General features: G+C 37.2%; 2 protein-coding genes across 6 annotated transcripts; one reads left to right on the plus strand and one right to left on the minus strand.

Annotated features, from left to right (window-relative positions):
• Window positions 1-428: 428 nt before the first annotated feature.
• Window positions 429-6,696, plus strand: LOC103980466 (uncharacterized). Of its 4 annotated transcripts, none has more exons than XM_009396902.3 (12): window positions 430-687; window positions 769-828; window positions 896-1,063; window positions 1,299-1,362; window positions 3,459-3,703; window positions 3,781-3,903; window positions 3,983-4,016; window positions 4,782-4,873; window positions 5,146-5,202; window positions 5,289-5,363; window positions 6,272-6,350; window positions 6,560-6,696. In XM_009396902.3, the coding sequence occupies exons 1-11, from the start codon at window positions 484-486 to the stop codon at window positions 6,332-6,334; spliced, it is 1,185 nt and encodes a 394-aa protein (XP_009395177.1). In that variant the 5' UTR covers window positions 430-483; the 3' UTR covers window positions 6,335-6,350; window positions 6,560-6,696. The 4 variants fall into 4 exon arrangements, with proteins under 4 accessions (XP_009395179.1, XP_009395177.1, XP_009395178.1 ...); XM_009396903.3 differs by having other exon boundaries at window positions 6,601-6,650; XM_065102462.1 differs by having other exon boundaries at window positions 6,569-6,587.
• A 1,324-nt stretch (window positions 6,697-8,020) lies between these two features.
• On the minus strand, window positions 8,021-16,005 carry LOC135609332 (uncharacterized). 2 transcript variants are annotated; one of them, XM_065102464.1, is made up of 7 exons: window positions 15,869-16,005; window positions 13,310-15,083; window positions 12,941-13,189; window positions 11,760-11,840; window positions 10,114-10,252; window positions 9,541-10,016; window positions 8,021-8,221 (listed from the first exon to the last, which is right to left on the minus strand). In XM_065102464.1, the coding sequence occupies exons 2-7, from the start codon at window positions 14,576-14,578 to the stop codon at window positions 8,165-8,167; spliced, it is 2,271 nt and encodes a 756-aa protein (XP_064958536.1). In that variant the 5' UTR covers window positions 14,579-15,083; window positions 15,869-16,005; the 3' UTR covers window positions 8,021-8,164. The 2 variants fall into 2 exon arrangements, with proteins under 2 accessions (XP_064958536.1, XP_064958535.1); XM_065102463.1 differs by having other exon boundaries at window positions 10,114-10,255.
• Between the last annotated feature and the right edge of the window lie 1,411 nt (window positions 16,006-17,416).

Raw genomic sequence — 17,416 nt, forward strand, 5'->3', positions numbered from 1 at the left:
AATAATAATTAAATAACAGTCAAAAGAGACGTGTCTACAGTATTTTTAGCACATCAATAATATTAACATTATAAATGAGTTAAATAAAAATATTATAACAATCTAAACTGATGAAAAAATTGACGAAAAAAATATCATTGGATTTGTGAGGGATATATTTGAGTATCGTTCCAATTAAAAGGATACCATTCGAAAAATCCTAAAAGAGGGATATCTTTGGGGGGAAAATAAAAAATAAAAAGAGACTGTTGGAGAATCACCCTTAAATATATTATTATTAATTATGATTATATATATATATAATAAGTTTCAACTGTATAATTAAAAAGTTGCAATGATCAATATGTAAATTCACATTTAATTTTCTTTATAATTAGCGCTGTCAATTATTGGTCGCCGGTGTAATAATCGGATAAACCCCCTGCGAGGCCCAAAGGTATTCATTCATTACTATCGCGATTCTTCGGCGTTCTGTTCGTCTCGATGGAAGCCGCCGCGCGGGGAACGATCACCTCCCTCGAAACCCTCTTCCCACCCGATGAGGCGCAGAAGGCGGCGCGGCGGGTGGAGGAAGCCATCGCCGACCGCCGGAACGAGCTCCTCCGCGTCCAGGGCTTCGTCTCCGACAACTCCTCCCTCATCAATCTCGTCCGCACCCTCCCCGAGGAACTCTCCCACGATATCATGGTAAGAATCCCGCTCTTCCTCCTCCTCTTCTCATACTTCCATCATCACCGCCCTTGATTTTGAGGCCGGATTCATCCATAGGTCCCTTTTGGGAGTGCGGCGTTCTTCCCGGGCCGCCTCGTACATACCAACGAGTTTCTGGTATAATCTTTGTTCTTCTCATTTGCGAACAATATCTGTCGCACGGGGGTTGATTTCGTGGTTTTAGGTGTTATTAGGAGAGGGGTATTATGCAGAGCGGACGGCAAAGCAGACGATGGAGATTTTACAGCGGAGGGGGAAGGCATTGGAAGGTCAGGTGGAGTCTTTGAAGGCTACGATGGTGGATCTTGAGGCCGAGGCCAAGTTCTTCGATTCCACAGCCGCAGAGGCTGCTGTAAGTACTTGCTGATTGATAGTTTTTGTTTACTGGATGAAGGTTTCTTCTTTTCACTTGTAACCCTTTCTCCAATAGTATTCTGTCCGTTATGTGATTACGGTTTGTCTGAAGTCATGAAGTTTAAGGGATAGTATAGGCTGTTTAGAAAATAAAGATGCTGAAGCTACTGAGTCGTGATAGATTTGGTTTTACTTTGGATACTTATATTTTCATTTTTTTCCCCCTTTTACAGGAGGGACTTGTAGAGATAAGAGAGGAATATGTTGAAGAATCTGAGAAGAAGGCTCCTGGATCAGGTACCAAGCTCCATTTTCATCTTCTACCCCATCACCCATTGGATGACAGCACAGAGAACATAAAACTGTAACAAGACAGCACATTTTTTCTAATTCTCATTTGAGTAAAATTAACTGACTACTTATTCCACTTAAACTTGAATTTTTCAATCATGAAATATGGACAGCATTAATTAACTGATGGGCTTCTGCTTAGTCTGGATGATTCACACTTATTTTGGGAATTTCAATTCCACTTTGATTTTTTTTTATAATGAAAAATAAATAAATAAAATGCCATGGTCTTCTCCTTAGACAGAAGACTGGGCTGGAAGTGGGATAATTTTTAGGGTTTTTATTAGCAAAGAAAAGAACTGGGTAGTAAGCCTGGTTCACGGGGCATACTGGAGGTAAAGCCTAGTTTCATTCCACATACGAACTAGCATGTGCTAGGCACCATGTACCAGTCTTCCCAGTTTGTCAAACAATCATAATATGTATTTTCATAGCAAGGAAAAGGAAAAAATTAATGAAGAACTAATTCATTTGGAACTCATTTGCATGGAACCTTCTGACCTTCTGTCATGTGTTCTAGCCTTGTAGGAGTTGCAGATATGATATTCCAAATTGATATGTAGGTGTAAATTAGGTAGAAAGGTTTAGAAAGTTGGGTCAAATGATGTTTGTGGTGGGTAACAGCTGATTTGGAGCAATGAGAAAGACTAAGGTTTGGGAAAATTAAAGTTCAGTTGGTTTGAGTTCAGTTGCTTTGTTGGAGGGATACAAATGTGGATATTTACTCTATGACTTGTTGATAAGTAGATGACGTTGGAAATGGGAATAATGGGACTGGGAAGACTTCACATGTAAGTATGGAAGTTGCTGTATAAAGATTGGCAATCAGATATTTATGAGGCTCTTAAAATAAGTAGATGCTGCATACAGCAAGGTTCATCTTGGGTCCAGATTGAATTATTTTGGTCTAGAACTTGAGTCTGAATGTTCAAATGAATTACTAAGCATCCTTTATTGGCCCATTTGACTGATTTTTTATGTTACATAGTATGGATCATGTGCTTTTCATCATTTCACTATCCCTTATGTTTCTAGGTGACATTTAATTTTGAAGATCATTGTTCGGCTTTTACTTCTAAGTAAACGGCATAACTTACATGAGCAGAGGACTAGCTTTATGCCTATTATTTGGAGGGAATTGGGCCAAACAACTCTTATTTGCTATCATAAATTCTTGGATGTTAAATTGACATATATGGACATCTTTCTTCCACAGAAAAAAGGGAAGGAAGCATTGTACTCCCATGTTCCATTCATGTTATCTATAAGGATTGTGGTTTCAGGTATCAGACCTGTTTCGGTGATATGGTCAGACCGGTATCCTGGTCAATACCGATGTATTATGTGTTGGTACACTAGTACATACTGATGTTTTGGAGAGGAAAAAAAAGAACAAAAAGAGGGAGGAACGGTGGAGGAAGAGGAGGAGAAAGGAACAAGAAGAGGAAGAAGTGCAGGAGGGAGGAGGAAGAAGCTCAAGAGCGAGGAAGACGCAAAGAAGGAGAGGAGGAAGAGGAGACAAGGCAGACCCGTGTGCGTGGTGGAGGTGTGCGGCAAGGTTGTCGCGGAGGAGGTGTGTGGCATTGTGCATGGAGGTGGAGGTGTGTGGTGTGGTGTACATGGGAAGTGACACACACGAGAAGATTAGGGTTAGAGTTACAATAATTTCCCTTTTATATGGGTGGACCGGATCGAGAGCGGTCCATGTACCGCTTCACATCCAAACTGGTACTTACCGCATACCGGTCCGGGTGAAACGTCAATCATTGGTTATCTATACTTATGGAAGATGATAAATGTAGCATTTTTAGATCTATTCTTAGATGTAAGTACATTTTGATATTATATTAATTGTTGCTTTATCAGTAAAATATCTGAAGTTTTAGCAGCTCTTTTTTTTTCTTTTTTTTTTGTAACTCATTCTGGACTTTTAACCTTATGTGCTGCATAGAAAATAAATATCTGCTCTTGCAAGGTTTCATATATATAGGTTTTTGTTGAAACCTCAGCATTGTCTAATATTCAAGGTCTGGCAAATTCAGATTCTTTAGACTCCAAAAGAGATGATATGCAAATGCCTGATGAAGATGAGGAATATGCTCGAATTATGGCAAGGCTAGATGAACTTGAAAAGGAAGAACTAGAAGATGGAAGTACTTCAGATGATGATAATGAGGAGAACTTGGCTGGTGATGAAGTTGAGGATGATGAAACTGGAGATGAAGATGAGGATGCTGAGTCCAGTTCTAGTTTCTCCACATCAGATCTTAAACATGAGATTTTGGAGGTGATCTGAAATAATAAAATAATTCATTTAAGACTTGAATTCAAAGTGGTTAGCTATACTTTATTGTCTGGTTACAGATAAAACACAAGTCAGAACATCCAGTACAGAAAGCTAGAGGTCAAGGTCAAGAAATGTTAGGCTCAATTGTTTCCAAACAGATTGGAGGCATCACTGAACAACCACTGACCGACCAACCATTTGTGAGCAAACACTGTATATATTTAACTGTGTATATGCACATTTTTTTTTTATAATTGGATTTATTTTTCTTCACTGCAGAGTGGGGATTCAAAAATGCAATTTCCAGCTGTAGGTAAGTTTTTTAACATTATGTACATGCCATGGATTGTTATTTTTGTTATTAGTTTATACACAGCCATTGTGGTAAGATGATCTAACCGGCTACTATTATTTACTTCTTTTGCATAGTCCTTTTATGTTCAAATCGCAATTTTAATTCCACCATCACATAAAATTTCTCAATATAAGTATTGAGTATAGTTTCAAAGACATCATATGTTGTAACTCTGTTTGTCGACATTTGAGTATTTCACCATGTAAAGAAAGTAGAAACTTATAGTTATTCCTTTGTTGCAAATTGAGTCTAAAGCTTTGTTAAAATATTGTTGCAAGTAGAATCTAAAACTTCTAGTCAGTCTAATCCTGTGGCTTGCTATTAGCTTATTAAGTGAAGAAGTTGCACCTGTGCATGACCCAGTCAGTTGTGGTCAACTTGGTAAAGCTTAAAGTACAGATAGATGAATAATATATCTGACAAATGACAATTTTCTGTATATATTAAGTTATTAACAAAGATATGCCATGAATTTTTTCTTTGATTATTTTATGGCTTGACATGTATGCTTGCAAAAATGCTTAGAAAGCTGTTTCTAAGTGGTTAGCGTGTCTGAAAATGAAATTTGTTAAACTCAATCTATGGTTGAACCAGATTTGATCTAGTGTCTCACATATTTCCTAACTATATGATTTCTACAAGACTTTCATTTTCTTATATGCAAATAGTGAGGAGAGAATGAGATTGGATCCTTATTCTCTAGTGTTTTATCTGTTTATCCAGCTCATTCTTTTAGCAACAGTGGACAGTCTATCAGCAAAGAGGTGTCTAGATCATCTTCATCTGATGCGAAGTTCTCTTTCTCAAAGATTGAGGTATGATTCTAGTAGCAACTCTTGCTTTATTATCTATTATCTTATTGTAGATTAAATGCGAAAACCATATTCAATGGTGAAATTGATTTATTCCACTAATCCATGATTTTTTGGTGAGGTCTGTTATGACCCCTTCACTTAAGTTCTATGTCATAGTGCTTGCAACTACAAGATATTTTGTGTAGCAATAGGAAATATTAGTTTTTTGTATGCATATATATACTTATCAGCTCATAGGGAATTTGATGACTGATCGCTGAGAATCTTTGCAGGATTCTTCCAACAGTACTTCAAGACAAATTTCTGATCGGGTCTCAAGTGGTCATAAAGTCTGTTACTTATCCACCATATGCCGTGGCTGTTCATCACTCATTTCTATGATCTTTTATTTGGTGCTCTGATTTTCCATATGCAGGCTTTCACGGGCTCTATCATCGAGCATGATCTTGGTCTTCCACCCATCCAGTCAGCTAAAAGTAACCTGGGCCAGGTATGTTGATGCAACATTTTTTTCACTGAAAGGTTACAGGTATATGATAGTTATATTGCATAATTCACGTATGTTAAGTCAATTACTGAAAGAAATAAGACAAATGTGGTACAGATAAGACACTGAAAAATATTTGATTGGTTATAGTATGATGTCCTGAACAAATGACACAAAAGAATAACTATAAAAATCATATGTCCATTAGAACCATTTATCCATTTCGCCCATGATAAAGAGATTAACATTTAAGAAAAATAAAATTTGTCCAAGTATCCACAAAATCCTGGTCTTGTTAATACTTTTTTTGAAAATAAAAAAATTGAGGAAGTGTCCAAGTTGCAAGTAATGAATTCTGTTGCCAACACGGGTTTGGCTTCTTTCCAATAAAAACAGATGGGTGGTACGTCCTGTTGTCTACAAGTTGAGGCATGGATCTTTATTTTAAAAGCCTGATGGATGCATAAAACACCTTGAACTGGAAATATATGGTAATATAGTATCCAAACTTTGTCACCATGCCTCTGTATCAGATACAAGCAGCTTAAAGTATTTATTTTTCATAAATGGAAAATTCTATCTCTAGACTGTTTTTGAGATCCTTGATGATGCAAGCTATCTGCACACAAGTTTTGTCCGATAGGAAAAATATATATATTATAATAATGGCATAGCCCATAATTTGGTATCTCTCTTCCATAAAAAAATGGTTTAACCTGGGGAAATAATGCATGATGTCACAACCATTTACTATAGGAACTTTTTGCACTCATACCATCATCTCCTAGCTCAGTTTTATACCACCATATCCTGCCTCTTTATGTCATTTGCGGAGATGTTGATTTCATAAATACTTGGTCATTGATACGCATAGTCCATCCTAAAATTTAATTAAATAATCATGTTTGTAGGCCTCTGTTTCAAGTTCTTCGAAGCCAGTTTCAAGATTCAAGATGCAGAAGGGCAATCGTTAGTATGTGACCTGCCCTGGTAAGTTTTCCATTCTTGGTTGCAACTTCATTTCTGCAGTCATAATTTTCCTTTACAAGCATCTCCTTTTCTTAATGTGCGATTAATCCTAGTTTTTCTTTATTGAGTGAAAAAAAGAAAATTGACGAGGGTTTGTTTCCTGTTAACATGCAGTCCATAGTGTTCTTTGATTGAGTTTGATTTCTCATCTTATCAATGGTTCTTCCCAGTCCCTGTAGGTAGATGGATGAATGTGTTTTGATTTCAACAGACATGGGTACAGGTGTACAGCCAAAGAGGAGTGCAACCTACTGAAAATACATATATATATATATATATATATATATATATATATATATATATATATATATATATATATATATATATATATATATGTTACGAGGTAGGCTTCCGCTTGAATCACTTTTGGCCATTGTATTTTGATTCTTGTAAGTCATGGTGGGAGGAGGCTTTGTGTTGGTGCCATGTTCTTTAACTGTTGTGCAGAATCAAATATGTGGAGTCAATTGAGAGAGTGCTAAAAAGTTAAATTTGTAACTGAGACTTACTGGCTTCAATTTGTAATTAGCTTCCTAACTAAATGTTGAGTTTGAGTCATTTGACTATATTTCAAATTAACAAAAATTAAAGGGTGCAAGGAATGTTAGGATGTGGGCTCCTCTATTCGCACTGCAAACCCATTTGCAAGGAATGTTTGGCTTTGTTTCGATATATCGATATGGTTGATCGAATCAGTATGTTGTTAAAATAAAGTGTTTCTTACTTCCCTTCATGATTAAGGGTTTTGATGATATGATTTCCTTTTTGTCATTCGGGTCTTTTTGAACGATTCGCTGAGGGGACAACTTCACAAGCTCTCGCGAGTCGCATAACATCCCCATGGATTTGGGATTCGATGTGAGCCTTCCGTGTGACAATTTAAACCCCCCCACCCTCGGCCCCCAACAAAAAAATAATAATAATAAATTATCAGTTCATCCATACCGCAAAAATTCAAGGTACAAATATCATCAGACCCGTATCTAATCCAAAGATGTCATTGCTCATCATATCAACAAAATAAGATGCCTGCCTCGATTCCTGATTATCGAACCCTTTAAACAAAATATCCGATGGAGATCACTCTCTTGGTTATCGTACCCTTGAAAACTTAGGATCGAGCATTCTCTTGGAGAATGCAACAGTGTATTATAGCGATACATATCAGCCCATCCCTCGTTCCCTTGTACCTCGAGACTTGGATTGATTGTTAGTAACCCTAATCATCAAGACAATCTACTTTATTCTCTTCATTTTTCACTCTCAATATCGGTCCATCAATATATTCAACAACCTTACCATAAGATCATGAACACTCCATCAGATCAAGTGAACACCATAGTCCAAACCTCATCATCGAGCACGATCCATTTTTCACTCTCAATATATAAGGATCACTTTCAATTCTGATGGACGCTCCATCAGATCCAAATGAACACCATAGTGCAAAACTCATCACTGAGGACAGTGGATCAACTGCCACAATGTCTCCTCGATTACACAAGGGAATCAAAATTGACGTCACCAGGACTCGAGCAGCACGCTGAAGGTGAACTGTGCAGTCTACCTACACCCATCTCCAGTGTTACAAGCAGTTGCCAAAACAAATCATCGGCCAACACAACACAGCAGGACCGGAGAAGATCTACGTACAATTTTATTCATCAAAGAAAGAAAATTCTGTACAACATGGGGGGATGAGGTGACTGAGGTGGTCAGTGGTATGTACAGTTTGTTTGCCAGGGAATGCCCGAGGAGGCAAACAAGAAGCTTTGTCAATTGCTCAAGTCGAAGTACTTTGGATCTGCTGGAAAGTGGTGCTCCACCCGCAACTATAACAAGTCATATCATCAGTGAACACAGTTTAGAGACCAAATCTAGAGGAAATACAGCGTTTCCCACTGCTTAAAGTTATGCCTGTAACTTAAGTCGGTAAAACAGATGCAAAAAAAGCATCGGATGACAACCAACCAACTAATAAAGCATCACAATTTATTAAAGATGTCCGATTCTAGAGTTTCAAGAAGCTAGAGATGTTTGAATTTTAAAGATGTTTGGGCTATACCACTTTGGTCTAATCATGAGGACAAACAAGCAGAGATCTGCCACAAAACATAGAAATCACAGGAAATGCAGTCATAGAGACCCCTTATAGTGGTCCTTGCAACCACTTCAAGAACATCAGATGTTGACTCCAACATCATAAAAATCCTGAATAATAGCCCTTGCAAGAATTTCAAGAACATCACTCATCCACCTACCTTGCTCCACTCAGCTCACTAGTCGCTCTCATAACAACTCACCAAGGATAACTTCAAGCAACGACATGCTGCATTGGCCTAGTCAACTTCGCACAAAAACTGACAGTAGATACACTACTACTAAAGAACCAACATTCTTGATTCTTCCCATTGAAGTTTTAATCACAACCCTTATAACAGGTAAAAATGCAAATGAAAAAAAAAACTGAAGACCTAAAGAAAAATGAAATGTATATCCTCCATCACTTGATGTGGAAGATCTCACATCACAGTGCTCAACTTTTTTTATTTGAGAAGAAAAATGAAATGCATATCCTCCAAACTATGATCAGGAGTGTCAAGTGCAAATTCAAAGAGAGAGAGAGAGAGAGAGAGAGAGAGAGAGAGAGAGAGAGAGAGAGAGAGAGAAAACAATAAGAACGAAACCAAACAATCCAATCATGCTGATTGCACTCTCATTATATGACGTTAAACTATCTTATAAAACAAGAATCTGTCGACTGAAAACTCACTACCTATTTTCAGCAGCAACATGAAATGTGTAAACCCAGTCCAACAAGCTCATCAGATGCATTCCAACTATATGTAAATGTTATGGCAGATCATCAAGTCATGCAGGATTCAACTTTATGGGAGGTTCATCTGATGGTAAATATGTCATGGAAGAAAATTGTCCAGTCTGAAATTCATTGCTTGTTTATCAATTTAAAGGAAAAGGAACGAACAGGATTATCAATTACGAGGATTATGTGATTTATGCACAAGACAAGTTTTCTCTACTGTCTAAGATAGCATAAAGACAATGTAAAGAAACCAACGACATTAACAATGTTAACCAAAAACAAAATTGCAGTATGTACATGACTTTTTTTTCAGTTCATACTTCATACCTTGCCCTCATCTGTATCTGAGTGCCGTTGAGGAAACACAACCCTGAGATCATTATACAAATAGAATCGACGCCCTCCCATAGTTTCTATATTGTTTGTTATGGGGACCGAATCAGGGTCAGATTTGCATCTCTGTAGTGACTTGGATGATTTTCTAGTGGAGAGGCACAGAAAGCGCAGATGAAGTGCGTAACGGAGAGCACCAGATGTATTATCATTGACCTTCAAAGAGCTATGAACAGATTTTGTGCTAGCTAAACGGCACATATCTATCTGACAACAGGTACCCTCTTCAATTTTCTTATATCGGTTACTCTTGTTGAGCCCACTGTTATCTCTAGAGTCCATGACATAATTAAATCTATTTGGTAATCCATGGAAGTCCTCAGTTGAGAACAACTCTGAGCTTCTCTCCTTTGTGCTTCGTGATTTAGTAGCTGATTCACAGTGTTGAGTTTCATCATTACGCACACAACCTGAAAGCATGACAAACATCATTCTTAGTTAGTGATCAATTTCTCAAACTATGGATATCATGGAATAGACAAATTAAACTTTAATAAGCAGACTTGCCATAACACTCTCCATGGCCAGTTTCACTGGACTTTGCCATAGTAATACAAGCTGCTTCAATGTTATGGTTGTCGGTTCCTTTTGCCAGATTAGTTGAGGATTCATAAGAAGCAAGAGTGGCCTTCTGACGTAAGAATGTCTGCTTCAATTTATGTCAATAGAACAAATATGTATTACCATTGTTTTAAAATCGGTATAAGACAACTGTAGTTCAGCTGAAGCTTTCAACGAACACGATAAATAAAGATAAGCATGATCCCATCACATCCTCCATGTGGCTCTCCAAACTAACTAGCTATGTGCATGTTTCCCATAACAAAATTTTGACAATTCATTCTACCTATCACATATTGCAACATAGACAGGAAATAAACATGCATATATACCTCCCATGCAACATAAATGGAAAATTAATCATGTAGTTTATGCCAACTAGCTGGGATTCACTGTTATCTTGTTGTTTTAGGTTCTAAAATATTGTGGTCATTGCACCAAAACAGGAAAAAAAAAAAAGAAGCATCAACATCCGTCAGAAGAAAAAGGAAAAGAAGAAAAAGTGAAGTATTGACTGTTGATATGAAATGAACAGTTTCACTATAGAAATAAACATATTCCAAGAAAAGACATCTTGAAATTGCAATAAATATGCACATTTCAAGGTTCACAATTTCCCATACTTCTAAAGTTGGTATGTGTTATCCATGAAAACTGGGAACCAGCAGTGTCCTGAGAGTTTCTTGTTATTTACTAAAATCTCAGCTAAACAAACAGACTGGATAAAATTAAGAAATTCAATGTTGCATTGTAGAAGAGAAAAAGTGAAAGGTGCTGAAAACTCTGGTTAAGCTCCTAAAAGACACATGACAAATAACTACTTCCTATGCTTTTTTATACTTGAGATAAGAACTAAAATATAACCATTTCTGTGTATGCGTAGCTACCAGTGCTACATGGACTCAGCCACCCTGAGAAGCTATGTTGATTGTTGAAGGTGTCTCTGCATTTCCCCAAATGAAAGAAATCAGGCTCACTCATAACACCATTCCATATTAAGTGACATAAGAATGGATACAAGTAATTTTCTTCATAATTCGCATGCTTCTCATGAACTTTGCTGTCAGATATTTTTAAGTCTTACAAGTCACAACATAAATATCATATTATCATCGGTAGACTAACAAAACTCCTCACATTTATGTCAAAACTACAGTTGCACCCTTCTAGTTTCAAAATCTAAGTTTACATTCCTCAAATCTACAAAATTCAGTCCACATATTTGTACTAGAAAGATGCCACTGTGATTTCGAGGACCAGCTTCTGAAAGATTTCAGGGTTGTCAAAGAATATAACAAAGTTAGAAGAACATAAACATAATTTTGACACAAGTACATCTAAAATGTTATTTATTGTTTTTTTATTCTTTTTACAATCCCCTCTGTCACCTTGTTAATCACACAGTTTGATACACATATTATCTTGTTTATATCCATGAAATACTAATAGCAAATAAACAATTGAAGGAACTAGACCGCAACAAAATAAACAAATTGGTCCATAACTAGCAGAATGATGTTGCTTATATGTCATCTTATAGCATAACAAATGTAAACAAGGAGCACATACACTAAGCAGTGAAATACCCATACCTTTGTTCCTGGAGGCATGTCACTCAAATCATAGTTGCAGAAAAAAGTGTGGAGAGGGGTCATCTCAGGATTGCTAAGGACCTATCAAAACCAACAAAAGAGATTCATCAAGTAGATACATAAAATTATGTAAATGCATATTAGATAATCTGTATTAATTATGGCTGGATACAGGTACATGACTGTTAAAACGGCAAAGAGGTAGCCTAAAGAAATTTCAGAAACATCAGCTATCGGAAGTCCATGACCAAAAATATTAACACGAAACAGGGTAATGCATCATTAACATGAAAAAGGAATGCAAAACATACTTAAGCACGTAAGTGAATATGTTAGCATGGCACTATGTAAATGACAACTTGAGCAAGTGGCAATCCTTGCCCTATTACAATATCTCTAGTTATAAAATTTCTGAAATGGTTCTGTTGTTTATTAGGGATTCCAACAAATCATCCACTATTATCTTCTAAGGTGTATAACATAGATTATGCCACCAAATTGTACTTATTCCCTTTCAGACAGATGATGATTGGTCTTCCATCCTATTGCTAGTCGTTTTTACCTAGAATGTCGTTGCTAGTTATCAAAATGATAGAACAAAAGAACATATATGTAAGGAAAAAACATAAAATCAACAACCTCAACATTAACCTATGCAAAATGTAAGATAACATATTTACCTAGAAAGTTCTTGCTAGTTCTGAAAGTGAAAGAAGAAAAAGAACATAACACAGTTTATCTGAATTGATAAGTGAGGGAAAAAAAATCTTAGAGAGAGAAGTGACTAGCAAATTGCAACACATTCAGATTTTTAGATGAAAATCAAGTGTGGCTGACAGGAAAGATCCCAACTGGTCTATATTGATACCTAAATGCAGCCAAGACGCTTCTAAAGCTAAAAAGAAAGTCCCGCTTGTCTTTTGCAAGCATCTACAGGCAAGAATTCCCCTGAAGTACATACATCTTTTCTTTGTTACATGAACATCTCGAATTTGAACAAGTTTACTTTTACAAACTTAACCATGATTAGCACTAATAACTCCAATAACACGCTGTTCACACTGGTAAGTAAATATGTTGTACTTAAAGACAAGTACCATCAGTTGTCATATCATAACAAAATCAACAATCCTAACTTACTTGAGAAACAACAAAATTTTGAAGGCCAAGAAACCAAATACCAGTTGTATGCGTCCTTTCATAGGAATGCGCAACCGACTTTTAGCTACTCCAGAATCGTTGCTCAGGCTTCTTGTTAATTTTGGGCCTCTACACTTACTAGAAGGCAAGGCTCCAGCAAGATCAATTGATGCATAGTACAACAGTGAGCTATCATTATCAACACTCATCACAGAGAAAGGAAGTTTCTGAGATGGTGGTGAAAAATTACCACCAGTGATGTTTAGTACAGCCAGAAAACCATTAAAGCTCTGCAAACAATTGGAAGCAAGAACCAGACAGGTTAAATACAATTGCTTGTATATTGCCATCATAGAAAGTTGAAATCAATTAGACATCAAGGTGAATGAAACAAAGATCTGATCTCATACCTGACAGACCTTCCCAGATGAGAATCGACCAGATATGAGAGATTCTTCGAAGGAACCAACTAATGACCTCCTCACAGGCACCATGCTTGAGCCTCTTATATGATTCATGCAATGAGGTGCAGGAACAGACTTAGGACCACCATTCCAGCCCTTATGGCCTCTACCAAAAGCTGTAAATGTATCCATCTCATCATGTAAAATGCTAGGTTCTTCAAATGTACTTGATGCCCTGAAATCAACATCTTCAGGCAAGAACATTATTTCAGTTCTGCTTCCACCATTTGAACCTTCAATGCCCTTCAGAACTGAAAAGTCACTTTCAATATCCTTCAGGATGTTCCTCTGGACTCCTGGATTTTTCATTCCTCTAGACCATCTAGGACCGAGAGGGGACAACGAAAAAGGTGTTGAGAGTACCTTCTCTGGAGATACAACTATTGTTCCAGCAAAAGGTCTTAGCTTATTGTTTTGATTAAGCCCTCCTACAGATAAACAACGAGAATGAGAACAATCCTTGTTATCAAAAACAGGCCCATCACTTAAAGCATCAAAAGTCAATACATTGGCATCTGATAAACTGTGCAGATTTGAGCATTTTGAAAGAGGCCAGTCTGGATTTTTTTCAACTACTCCAACATTCGGTTTCTTATGATCATGTGAAGAGAACAGACTATGATTTCCACTCAAGCCACAGAAATCGAGCTGAGTATTAACAGAATTGATGTCTAGCAAATCACCATGGAACTGCTTCCTGAGTGTACTGTTCAGAGGAGACAACAAACGTTTCCGTGGTTGCAGCCCATGGGAATCATTTGATAAATTAGACTTGTCAAGGGCCATAGAAGAATTAATTTGTTCTACTAGTACATTATTAAAACCATTAACAGAGGAACCCAGCTGGCCTGATCCGAAACCAACAACCCTAACTAGAGGCTTCTGAATGCTGTGACAGAACTTAGGTGTCAACTTGTCATTTGCACTATTGGTGTCAAACTTCAGACCTTGAAGCTCTACAGCTGCACCATTGGAATTTCTATGTTCCAATAGCCAATCCATTTCTTCTGAGTTTTCCAAGGTGGATTTTCTCTGAAAATCACAGATAGGTGAATATGAAAAATCTCCTGCACTGTTACAATTTGTGCTTCCTGCATGAAACCCATCCAAGTCGCAGCTGCTAACACCGTAACATCGAGGCAGAGATGACACGAATGTGCTTGGTGATCTTGCTTCTTCATCATCTTCTTCTGGCAGTACCTGAGGAAAACCCATTGTTGCAACGTACAGGTGCCTAAACTTGACTCTTCTTTACCTTCTCTTATTGTTTCCTCTAAATGCTGGCTGCTGACTCAGTGATATCACCCTCAAGGAACATGCCTATTCATCCAGCCACATAATAGTACTTCTGCATAACTAATCAGAGGAATTAATTTCCTCATGAGCTTCCCTAACAAGTCTAATTCCACACCCACATTATCCAGTCCTATAAAGCTTATGAGCAATATGACGCAAAGCCAAATACTAATCTACACTTCCACTGCGACTAGTCAGGTGTAGGTGAATTACGGTACATGTGATGCCTTAAAATCAACAATTTAGCACACTCCAATACCATGGCCCTAAATTTACCAACAATGAAATCCATGTAGGACTGGTAGCAACAACCGGGAGAGAATACTCAGCTATCGAAAGGAATCGGTAGGGGGATGAGCATTCAACTCTAACTCAGCAGAAAGGTGTTGCTGATTGGAAGGTATCAAAAAAGACAATCGAGATCCTGAAAGAGAAAAGCATAGCAGATGAGAAAACAACTTCAAGACTGTTTCTGGAAGAGCAATCAATGCAGAAAATTTATAACAGTCGAAATATATGATACGCGTATAACAGAATCAAGATTGTTAATTTAGGTTAAGTGAAGAATATTTGGGAAATAAAAAAGGAACGCATTCGATGAAGAGTGCCACAGGAACCCTTTTCCCATGTTTTTCTTCACCTTAGTAACCAAAACCATAACAAATTACTTTCTGCATCTCCAATAGATCGAAAGGGGGTAAAAAAAAAAGAGGGGGGGGGAGGGGGATGAAGAAGGTGGGAACACAGCACTAAGTACAACAAATCCTCGAGAAATGATCGACAACCATCATCCCACAATAAAAGATCGAAATGCAAAGTAAATAAAGACTTAGTTTACCAATTTGGCTTATTTATAAATAAAACAGAAAAATAAACACACACGCACCAAAAAAAAAAAAAACATCATCAATCACACACAACAAATTAGGGACAAAAATAGGTCATCCCCAACTTTATGATCCCATCCAAGAAAGGCAAAGGATTGAAACAGAAATTAAACGCCTTGTTACACAACATAAGATCAAAAGGGGGAACAAGAAAGAGGAAAAATGATGTGAAAAGAAGAAGAATAATCGATCAAAACAAGAGTAAGACACGCATTCATTTCCCCCTTGGCCAACGCCGTATCCACCATCTCACTCCAACAATCCCAAGAAGATGAGGCAAAACATGGTCGGATAGTTCCAAGATCGAGACGAATCCACCGACCTTACGATCGGAGGCATTAGCGATTGCCTCTCGAGCTAAAATTCCCATTCACTCACGCATGAAATCAGCATAAATTCCACGTTCAAGAAGCCCCAAACGGATTGCTCTCCCTCCCCACCCCCCCCTCCTCTTCTCCGCTCCCATCCCCGTATATATACAGGCTCTATCCAATATTGTAATTTCAGGTCACTCGCCGGTTAAAAGTAGACCGTTTATATATTCTTTTTTTTTTTATTTTTTATCCCAACAATAAATATAATTAATTTAAATAACAAAAATTAAATTAAATTTTCCTGGGCCATCTAATCGACACCTTAAATCGTTTTCACCTGCGAGTCTTGTGACCACGCGTTGCTCCTGCGGGACCCACCGCCGGCTCCACTCGGAAAAAGAAGAAGGTTCATGAGACGCGCAGCGACTCAGTTAAATGAGCCGACTCAGTGACGCCTATCTCAATGTCGTTCGAGTCAGGACGGTTCGAAGAAATCGAGATCACTCTTATCCTAATCCAATTAAGTCGAATGGTTTAGATGAATTGGGATGGCTTAGATCAAATCAAGCCTCGAATCTGTTATAATAATTCTTAATAATGTATCTAATCCCAAAGGTTCGACAGATTCGAATGCCACCCGAGTCGAGTCACACCGCCTCACAAACTCGATTATACTAAACTTTACGTGCCTATAAGATGAGAATCATCAAATGTTATATGGCATGAACCAAATCGAATTCTAACAACTATAAATCAAGATCAAAATTACGTGCCTCATTGTTATCAGATTCAAAAATTATAACTATGCTTTCAAATCATCAAATATCATATAGTATAAATTAAATTAATTAATATTACATCAAATAATAATGTTATATTGACATGTTAAATCACCTGTATTGGAATTAGAGCGGGTCCGAGTCAACCCAATGAACTATCGTGCATCATTCTTGTCTTCAAAGCTATTCCTATTCCTGTGACCACTTCAGCATGCTGAATTGCTTATGGAATCCAACACCAATTTGTCTTTCCCATCCTTGGTGTGAAGAGTTACAAATTAGGAAGCTAATTAGCATCAACCAATAATAATATATTTGTTTTCATTTGACCATTTGACCATTATATGCGTATAAGGTTCCATTGTTATTACGATGGTGTAGACAACAAGCCTGTAATCTTACAAAACATGACGACATGATGAGGACATAAATTTGATAGGTGCTGACCAGGGACAATGGATGTGTATCCATTAAAAATCTACGAAAAGGACCATATTCTTCACTCAAGCATCCATGATTCATTGCACCTTCTTATAAATTTATGTTCGTTAAAAAAGTTAAATGAGGTGAACAATACTTGGTTTTCAAATTTCTAATAAAAGCATTAATTATATTGAAAATTAAACGCATGGAATGATATCAGCTGCACAATGTTTTGCGAAATTTGTTATTTGGATAAGTTTTTATTATTATTTGTCATAACTTATTGCGATGGTAAGCCACTATTCTCTAGGGATTATAATGGCTAATTTCAGAAATTATCATCTGTAAAATGTA

This window comes from Musa acuminata, chromosome BXJ2-4, assembly GCF_036884655.1.
Source record: "Musa acuminata AAA Group cultivar baxijiao chromosome BXJ2-4, Cavendish_Baxijiao_AAA, whole genome shotgun sequence".
NCBI classification, from domain to species: Eukaryota; Viridiplantae; Streptophyta; class Magnoliopsida; order Zingiberales; family Musaceae; genus Musa; species Musa acuminata.